This window comes from Siphateles boraxobius, unplaced genomic scaffold (assembly GCF_051911475.1).
Source record: "Siphateles boraxobius isolate OS27281-9 unplaced genomic scaffold, OSU_SipBor_1 12, whole genome shotgun sequence".
NCBI lineage: Eukaryota > Metazoa > Chordata > Actinopteri > Cypriniformes > Leuciscidae > Siphateles > Siphateles boraxobius.
Window position 1 is genome coordinate 2,007,501 of NW_027508722.1, and position 10,000 is coordinate 2,017,500.

The 10,000-nt window shown below is 33.4% G+C and overlaps 1 protein-coding gene across 1 annotated transcript in view; it reads left to right on the forward strand.

The window, feature by feature from the left end:
• The window catches only part of ascc3 (activating signal cointegrator 1 complex subunit 3), a 255,180-nt gene that overhangs the window by 222,075 nt on the left and 23,105 nt on the right, over window positions 1-10,000 (forward strand). The window contains exons 35-36 of the mRNA XM_077206021.1: window positions 1,960-2,071; window positions 7,554-7,688. Of these exons, the coding sequence (XP_077062136.1) occupies window positions 1,960-2,071; window positions 7,554-7,688 (247 nt within the window). The remainder of the gene's footprint in view (window positions 1-1,959; window positions 2,072-7,553; window positions 7,689-10,000) is intronic.

Below are 10,000 nucleotides of genomic sequence, written 5' to 3' on the forward strand. Positions count from 1 at the left end.
CGATATCACTTTTTTATAAAACTATTTTTTTATATTTTTATAAAATAAATGTAGCTTTGGTGAGAATAAGAGACTTCTTTTAAATTTTATTTTGGCAACCTTTGACCGATATCCAGCTGGTGTTTTTGATGACTAGTTGCGCCACTTTAACTAGAAGCTTTGGTCTGTCGATTAATATAATTTACAAAACAGTTTTGGCAAAACTCACTTTCATTTTCACTTTTGGTCATCTGCAATATACATAATTGTCTGTTTTTGCTTTTTTATGACAAACCATATTTTGTGAAAATTGATTAGAAGGAACTGTTTACTTTCATGTAGGCTATTTACAGGTGGATGTTTCCAGTAACACAAATACTTATTAAAGTCTTTAGTGTGTAGCATCTACAGCTCTGCATTTCCTTCAATGGGCTCATGCAAAAAAGGCGTGTGTGTGTGTGTGTGTGTGTGTGTGTGTGTGTGTGTGTGTGTGTGTGTGTGTGTGTGTGTGTGTGTGTGTGTGTGTGTGTGTGTGTGTGTGTGTGTGTGTGTGTGTGTGTGCGCGCGCGCGGATCATTATTTACATGGACATCTTTATTTACATATCACCGTGATATTTTTTCAAAATATTAACCCACACAAATCATGTTATCAATACTTTAGAGATTTTGAGTGCTGAAAAAAAGATCGGTTTCTACAGAATATACAGTATCAGAACAACCAGAATGAACTGTTTTTTATTCTCTCTCTCACACACGAACAGCAGGAGAAATGTTTGCCGTCACTCAGAGGTAATGAAGTGCATAGTTGTGTGTGGATCTCATGTGGTTGCTCTTACAGCGTTGCTGAGCATGGAAGTGATTTCTGTTCTCCAGCAAATCTGGGAATCATTTTGCAGAAAAGCATTGCTTTTCCGGAGGTGTTTTTGAATACACACCCACCTGTGCCTATCAAAGCACACATCTCTCTCAGTATTATGTGCATGCTTACACTATATTGCTAAATACATTCTGTAAGGTATTTATTAAGTGTGCATTTCATAGTGGCCAATATTCCTTTGTTCTTGTTGTCTTTTAAGTGCAGCACTCAATACTCTCCAACATTAAATCTCGAAAAAGATCTCAAATTAACATGATGTGATTGTCAGCATTACGATATGATTTTACATAAATACATACATTTGTAAAGTTTATGGAGATGCAGCGAAAAAAGTCTGTTTAGATTGTGATTTGATTTCTATTAATGCTGGATAATTCTTTTAACAGTGTCACTTTAGTGAAAGATTTGCTGTTCACTTTGAGAAGTGCTGTTTTCTTCACACAGGAAGAACAGGAGATATGCATTTATAATACGTCATTATTTCTGTCTTTAAATCTACTTGAAAATAATTGAAATGAATGTGACATTAATCTTTGGTCTGTTGTATCATGTAGCCATTGCATTATCCAGCAAACTAATTACATTTTCCTCCAAAGTGCACAGCTGTAGTGTGAGGAGTGTTTTTTGTTGTTGTTGTTGTTGTTGTTGTTGTTTGTTTTAAATAGCCAAAATAGATGTATAACATAATTTTCCAAGTAAAATAGCCAAGCATCCTTCAAAAATAATAACTTCAGCTTAGCAGCAAAACTGCATTGAAAAATGCAAACAAATTAAAGCTTTTTAGAGGATCATTTTGAATAACAGTGTATTTTGTCTGATGGCACTGGCAGATCTTCACATCATTCATATCTTATCCAATATACACTAATAATTTATGCAGCTGTTGTATACTTCAGTTATTAATATCCAGTGAAATTCTCAAGTAAATTTGTCTTGCTTTAAGCATGTTTAGACATTTTTACGAGAAAATAAGATACTCAGAATCATCAAAGAAACTCCTTAAGAAGATTACAGATCAAAATCCTATTAAAATAAGCAGTTGAATATTGCAGATGAGTCATGTTAGTGTGTTCCACTTTTAACTTCTCTCTTTGTTCTCAGCTACTATAATCTGGATGACACGAGCCATGCAAGCATTAACAGATTCCTGTCGACGCTGGTGGAGCGGAGCCTGAGAGAGCTGGAGTGCTCGTCCTGCATGGAGATACAGCAGGTACTGTACGCTCCTTTACTCGTAAACATTTACATTTAGCAGACGCCTTTATCCAAAGAGACTTACAAATGTGACCCTGGATCACAAAACCAGTCACATGGTCACAGGTCACATGTCGCACATGTTTATTTGTGGCAATAGCCAACAATGCATTGTATGGGTCAAAATTATCGATTTTTCTTTTATGGCAAAAATCATTAGGATATTAAGTAAAAGATCATGTTCCGTGAAGATATTTTGTAAATGTCCGACCGTAAATATAAAAACATTTATTTTTGTGAGTGAATGAAGCACAATCACGAACATAAATCGACAACTTTAAAGGTGATTTTCTCAATGTTTTGATTTTTTTGTACCTTCAGATTCCAGATGTTCAAATAGTTGCATCTCAGCTAAATATTGCCCTATCATAACAAGCCATACATCAATGAAAATCTTATTTATTCAGCTTTAATGTGATGTATACATCTCAAATTCAAAAAATTGACCCATGTGACAGGTTTTGTGGTCCAGGGTAACATATGAGGAATGCTCTCATCATGAAGAGGCAAACAACACGAGAAGTGCTCAAAACTCAAAGTTTCAGACATTGCTAGAGCAGCATTAGCTAGACAAGGGAGGATTAAAGGAAAAGGAAAGGATATATTTTTTTTATATAAAGTGCTCAGAAGAGATGAGTTTTCAGCTGTTTTGAATGTTGTCAGGGATTCTGAGTTTTATTCTGAATTATTTGTCCGTTATTTCTGTTAATATCAGCTGTTACTACTGCAATATAATTTCCCAGCTTGATGTCATTATTTAGGTCAGAGTTGCCACATCTGTAGTCATGAGAATTGTTACATCAGGTCAATTCCAACCCCTTGCGAGCATTTTAGGCATCATGGGTAATTAATTAGTCCCAATTCAAAGGCTCTTTCCTACAAATGCGTCCTCCTTTCCCTGGGCCGCGACTGTGAGAACGAGCCTATCCGTAGATTCATTGCACGTTTGTGACGATTTCATATTTTTTAAGAGAAAATGGCGGATTACACCAATTGTTGGGTTTTAACTTACTCGAATATCTAACGATACACGTTTTTTAATTTTTTTTAGACACTTTCTATTCGTCTGTTGCCACTTCTTACCAATATGCGATTTTATAGATGGTTTATTCTCTTTATTATGGACAGAAATGGACCAGGGGATTTATGTATGTTTATTTATTTATGTATACTGTATTTATGTATGTTATATATATATATATATATATATATATATATATATATATATATATATATATATATATATATATATACTATATATATATATAACACTGTGTTTTCAGACAGTTGTATATAACTTTCAAAAAAGTTCAGCACAAGTATAAAGTACAACGAGAACGCACCGTTTCGACAACGCTCGGCCTTTGTGTGACCTTTGAATTCTGCGTCATTCAAAGGGTGCAGTGTCTGAATCGGGACACACATATTGTGTTTTCATGAAACCAATCCCAGAATGCCGAGTAACAAGCTTATCAAAAATCGTCAGAATTGGAGGTTTAAATATTTATAATGGTTATGATTAGGCCTATATTAAATTTTGACGACAAATTGTAATTGATAAACAACCTATTTGTATCACACCAAGTTGTTGTGCATGCAAATAGATTGTGTGTAGTGTTCAGAGTAGGGCTGTGAAACGATTATTCACATCCAAAATAAAAGTTTGTGTTTACATAATACATGTGTGTGTACTGTGTATAATTATGTTGTATATATAAATACACACACATGCATGTGTATATATTTGAGAAAAAATATTTATACATATAATATATATTATATATGAATATATGGTATATACATGTAAATATTTCTTAAATATGAACATGCATGTATATATTTAAGAAAAATTTGTTATTTGTATATGAAATATTTATATGTAAATTTAATTATATGTAAATATACAGTATATACATGAAAATATTTCTTATATACATACATGCTTATATATATATATATATATATATATATATATATATAAATCATATATATATATATATATATATATATATATATACAGTATATACATGCAAATATTTCTTAAATATATACATGCATGCATGTGTGTATTTATGTATACAAAATAATTATACACAGTACGCACTCACATATTATATAAACACAAATGTTTATTTTGTATGTGATTAATCGTTTCACAGCCCTAGTTCAGAGAGTCGCTGCTGATGTAGAATGTGTTGAGTTTAGTTTATTTTCCTCTTTTGATGAAGCGTCTCTAAATCATGTAAATTAACAGTTTTGAATGGAGGAATGTGCTCTATAGCCTGTGTTGTGTTCATCAGTGATTGTGTTGTTGTGTTCATCAGTGATTGTGTTGTTGAGTTGTTCATCGGTGGTTGTGTTGTTGATGAGTGATTGTGTTGTGTTCATCAGTATTGGTGTTGTTAATGAGTGATTGTGTTGTTGTGTTGTTCATCAGTGATTGTGTTGCTGTGTTATTCATCAGTGGTTGTGTTGTTGATGAGTGATTGTGTAGTTGTGTTGTTCATCAGTGGTTGTGTTGTTGATGAGTGATTGTGTTGTTGTGTTGTTCATCAGTGGTTGTGTTGTTGATGAGTGATTGTGTTTTGTGTTGTTCATCAGTGGTTGTGTTGTTGATGAGTGATTGTGTTGTTGTGTTGTTCATCAGTGATTGTGTTGTTGTGTTGTTAATCAGTGATTGTGTTGTTCATCAGTGGTTGTGTTGTTGATGAGTGATTGTATTGTTGTGTTCATCAGTTGTTGTGTTGTTGATGAGTGATTGTGTTGTTGTGTTGTTCTTCAGTGATTGTGTTGTTCATCAGTGGTTGTGTTGTTGATCAGTGATTGTGTTGTTGTGTTGTTCATCAGTGGTTGTGTTGTTGATGAGTGATTGTGTTGTTGTGTTGTTCATCAGTGGTTGTGTTGCTCATCAGTGGTTGTGTTGTTGATGAGTGATTGTGTTGTTGTGTTGTTCTTCAGTGGTTGTGTTGTTCATCAGTGGTTGTGTTGTTGATGAGTGATTGTGTTGTTGTGTTGTTCATCAGTGGTTGTGTTGTTGATGAGTGATTGTGTTGTTGTGTTGTTCATCAGTGGTTGTGTTGTTGATGATTGATTGTGTTGTTGTGTTGTTCATCAGTGGTTGTGTTGTTCATCAGTGGTTGTGTGGTTGATGAGTGATTGTGTTGTGTTGTTCATCAGTGATTGTGTTGTTGATGATTGATTGTGGTGTTGTGTTGTTCATCAGTGGTTGTGTTGTTGATGAGTGATTGTGTTGTTGTGTTCATCAGTGGTTGTGTTGTTGATGAGTGATTGTGTTGTTGTGTTGTTCATCAGTGGTTGTGTTGTTCATCAGTGGTTGTGTTGTTGATGAGTGATTGTGTTGTTGTGTTGTTCATCAGTGGTTGTGTTGTTGATGAGTGATTGTGTTGTGTTGTTCATCAGTGGTTGTGTTGTTGATGAGTGATTGTGTTGTTGTGTTGTTCATCAGTGGTTGTGTTGTTGATGAGTGATTGTGTTGTTGTGTTGTTCATCAGTGGTTGTGTTGTTGATGAGTGATTGTGTTGTGTTGTTCATCAGTGGTTGTGTTGTTGATGATTGATTGTGTTGTTGTGTTGTTCATCAGTGGTTGTGTTGTTGATGAGTGATTGTGTTGTTGTGTTGTTCTTCAGTGGTTGTGTTGTTCATCAGTGGTTGTGTTGTTGATGAGTGATTGTGTTGTTGTGTTGTTCATCAGTGGTTGTGTTGTTGATGAGTGATTGTGTTGTTGTGTTGTTCATCAGTGGTTGTGTTGTTGATGATTGATTGTGTTGTTGTGTTGTTCATCAGTGGTTGTGTGGTTGATGAGTGATTGTGTTGTGTTGTTCATCAGTGATTGTGTTGTTGATGATTGATTGTGGTGTTGTGTTGTTCATCAGTGGTTGTGTTGTTGATGAGTGATTGTGTTGTTGTGTTCATCAGTGGTTGTGTTGTTGATGAGTGATTGTGTTGTTGTGTTGTTCATCAGTGGTTGTGTTGTTCATCAGTGGTTGTGTTGTTGATGAGTGATTGTGTGGTTGTGTTGTTCATCGGTGGTTGTGTTGTTGATGATTGATTGTGTTGTTGTGTTGTTCATCAGTGGTTGTGTTGTTGATGAGTGATTGTGTTGTTGTGTTGTTCATCAGTGGTTGTGTTGTTGATGAGTGATTGTGTTGTTCATCAGTGGTTGTGTTGTTGATGAGTGATTGTGTTGTTGTGTTGTTCATCAGTGGTTGTGTTGTTGATGAGTGATTGTGTTGTTGTGTTGTTCATCAGTGGTTGTGTTGTTGATGAGTGATTGTGTTGTTCATCAGTGGTTGTGTTGTTGATGAGTGATTGTGTTGTTGTGTTGTTCATCAGTGGTTGTGTTGTTGATGAGTGATTGTGTTGTTCATCAGTGGTTGTGTTGTTGATGAGTGATTGTGTTGTTGTGTTGTTCATCAGTGATTGTGTTGTTGTGTTGTTCATCAGTGGTTGTGTTGTTGATGAGTGATTGTGTTGTTGTGTTGTTCATGAGTGATTGTGTGGTTGTGTTGTTCATCAGTGGTTGTGTTGTTGATGAGTGATTGTGTTGTTCATCAGTGGTTGTGTTGTTCATGAGTGATTGTGTGGTTGTGTTGTTCATCAGTGGTTGTGTTGTTGATGAGTGATTGTGTTGTTGTGTTGTTCATCAGTGGTTGTGTTGTTGATGAGTGATTGTGTTGTTGTGTTGTTCATCAGTGGTTGTGTTGTTGATGAGTGATTGTGTTGTTCATCAGTGGTTGTGTTGTTGATGAGTGATTGTGTTGTTCATCAGTGGTTGTGTTGTTCATGAGTGATTGTGTGGTTGTGTTGTTCATCAGTGGTTGTGTTGTTGATGAGTGATTGTGTGGTTGTGTTGTTCATCAGTGGTTGTGTTGTTGATGAGTGATTGTGTTGTTCATCAGTGGTTGTGTTGTTGATGAGTGATTGTGTTGTTGTGTTGTTCATCAGTGGTTGTGTTGTTGATGAGTGATTGTGTTGTTGTGTTGTTCATCAGTGGTTGTGTTGTTGATGAGTGATTGTGTTGTTCATCAGTGGTTGTGTTGTTCATGAGTGATTGTGTGGTTGTGTTGTTCATCAGTGGTTGTGTTGTTGATGAGTGATTGTGTTGTTGTGTTGTTCATCAGTGGTTGTGTTGTTGATGAGTGATTGTGTTGTTGTGTTGTTCATCAGTGGTTGTGTTGTTGATGAGTGATTGTGTTGTTCATCAGTGGTTGTGTTGTTCATGAGTGATTGTGTGGTTGTGTTGTTCATCAGTGGTTGTGTTGTTGATGAGTGATTGTGTGGTTGTGTTGTTCATCAGTGGTTGTGTTGTTGATGAGTGATTGTGTTGTTCATCAGTGGTTGTGTTGTAGATGAGTGATTGTGTGGTTGTGTTGTTCATCAGTGGTTGTGTTGTTGATGAGTGATTGTGTGTTTGTGTTCAGGACGGTCAGACCATCACTCCGCTGACGTACGGCCGCATCTCCTCCTACTATTACCTGAAGCACGAGAGCGTGCGCATGTTCCGGGAGCGGCTGAAGCCGGAGCTGCAGGTCCAGGATCTGCTGTCCGTCCTGTCGGTGAGCAAACACATCTCGTCTCCTGCTCCGCGACACACACATGCATCACCACCCTCACCGGCCAACATCCTGACGCAGTTAATCATTATTCCATGAGTCCAGTTCGGCTTGATACAGCTGAGCGCACACACACACACACACACACACACACACAAGGGTTGGTGTGAAAAAGATCACCCTTTACACCCGCCTCATTAGAGTGCCTCGCTCTCACTGATCACAGACATAATTGAGACATAAAGGCGTTTCACACTCGACTGACGTCCTCACTGCTGGACATCTGTCTCACACTAGCGGCGGCGCACACACTAGCGGCTCCGCACACACTAGCGGCTCCGCACACACTAGCGGCGGCGCACACACTAGCGGCTCCGCACACACTAGCGATACTGGTAAACATCTTATACCCATGCGAGATTACAGAATATATTTCACTCTCCACAAAGGTGCTGTGACTTAGTGTCCCGTTACATTTATCTCAGCAGGAAATGCACAAATCTCACTGTGATTACCACATCTGACGGCTGTTCCATCATTTTGAGTTACTTTGACCCAGAAAACACACTTAATTAATTATATTATGTTATATTATGTTATATAATATTATATTATATTATATTACGTTATGTTATATTATATTACGTTATGTTATATTATATTAATTATGTTATATATTATATTAGATTAATTATATTATGTTATATTATATTAATTATATTATATTATATTATATTACGTTATGTTATATTATATTAATTATGTTTTATATTATATTAATTAAATTATATTATATTATATTACGTTGTTATATTATATTAATTATGTTATATATTATATTATATTAATTAAATTATAGTATATTATATTACGTTATATTATATTAATTATGTTATATATTATATTATATTATATTATATTAATTAAATTATGTTATATTATATTATATTATGTTATATTATATTATATTAATTATGTTATATATTATATTATATTAATTAAATTATATTATATTATATTACGTTGTTATATTATATTAATTATGTTATATATTATATTATATTAGTTAAATTATAGTATATTATATTACGTTATATTATATTAATTATATTATATTATATTATATTATATTATATTATATTATATTATATTATATTATATTATATTATATTATATTAATTAAATTATGTTATATTATATTATATTATGTTATATTATATTATATTATATTATGTTATATTATGTTATATTATGTTATATTATATTATGTTATGTTATATTATATTATATTAATTAAATTATGTTATATTATATTATATTATATTATGTTATATTATATTATATTATGTTATATTATGTTATATTATATTATATTATATTATATTATATTATATTATATTATATTATGTTATGTTATGTTATGTTATATCATATTATGTTATGTTATGTTATGTTATGTTATAGTTTCCATTCAGACTGTTGTCGAGGTGTAATCATGTACAGTAATGTCCGGCCTAGGAAAATTAAATTTTTTGAACCTTATTTAAATATTATTAAAAATGTGTTAAAGATCTTGTAAGCATATTGCGCAGTTGTGTTTATAGTCGATTGTTTTATTTGTGATGATAACGCAATGAAACATGTGCCGACATCATTTTTGGCCAGGCTATTATACAAATAAATTATGAACTCGTGCAAAAACAAGGGCGAATAAATGAAATATCAATAACTGATTATTTTCTAGTCAATGAATGCTTTTCCCTTTTTACTTCCATAATAAATAAAACCTTTGGCTGTAGTTTTTTGCCAAATATTTTTTCAGATAAATACCTTAACCAAGTTTAGTGTTTTGTTCTTCCCTCATATTTAAAATATGTAAAAAAATAAAATAAAAAATAAACATATATATATATATATAATATTTTCCTTATATTTGGATAGTTTAATCAAGCGTGTATGACAAATATTTCTTTCACCTATTTATAAAATGTATAAACTGTAATTAGTTATAAATGTGTAACATTGAGACTGTTTGATATATATTCGTTTATATTCGTTTGCTAGGTAACTATCAAGCTATATGGACACTTGATAACTTGTTGCATCAAAAATAACATAAATCACAGAAAATTTGAGATTTTGCTTAATATCATCATGGCTTCCAGTTCAACATAAATAGAGCATGTGTTATTTCTATAACTGTATGCTCTCTGTGGATAATCCTAGAGTATTTTATTGCCTGTGTCATTAATTTGATTGTTTCTTGAAGATATCAGCTTTTAAATACTCTAGATAAGCATGAATAAAAAGTCAAT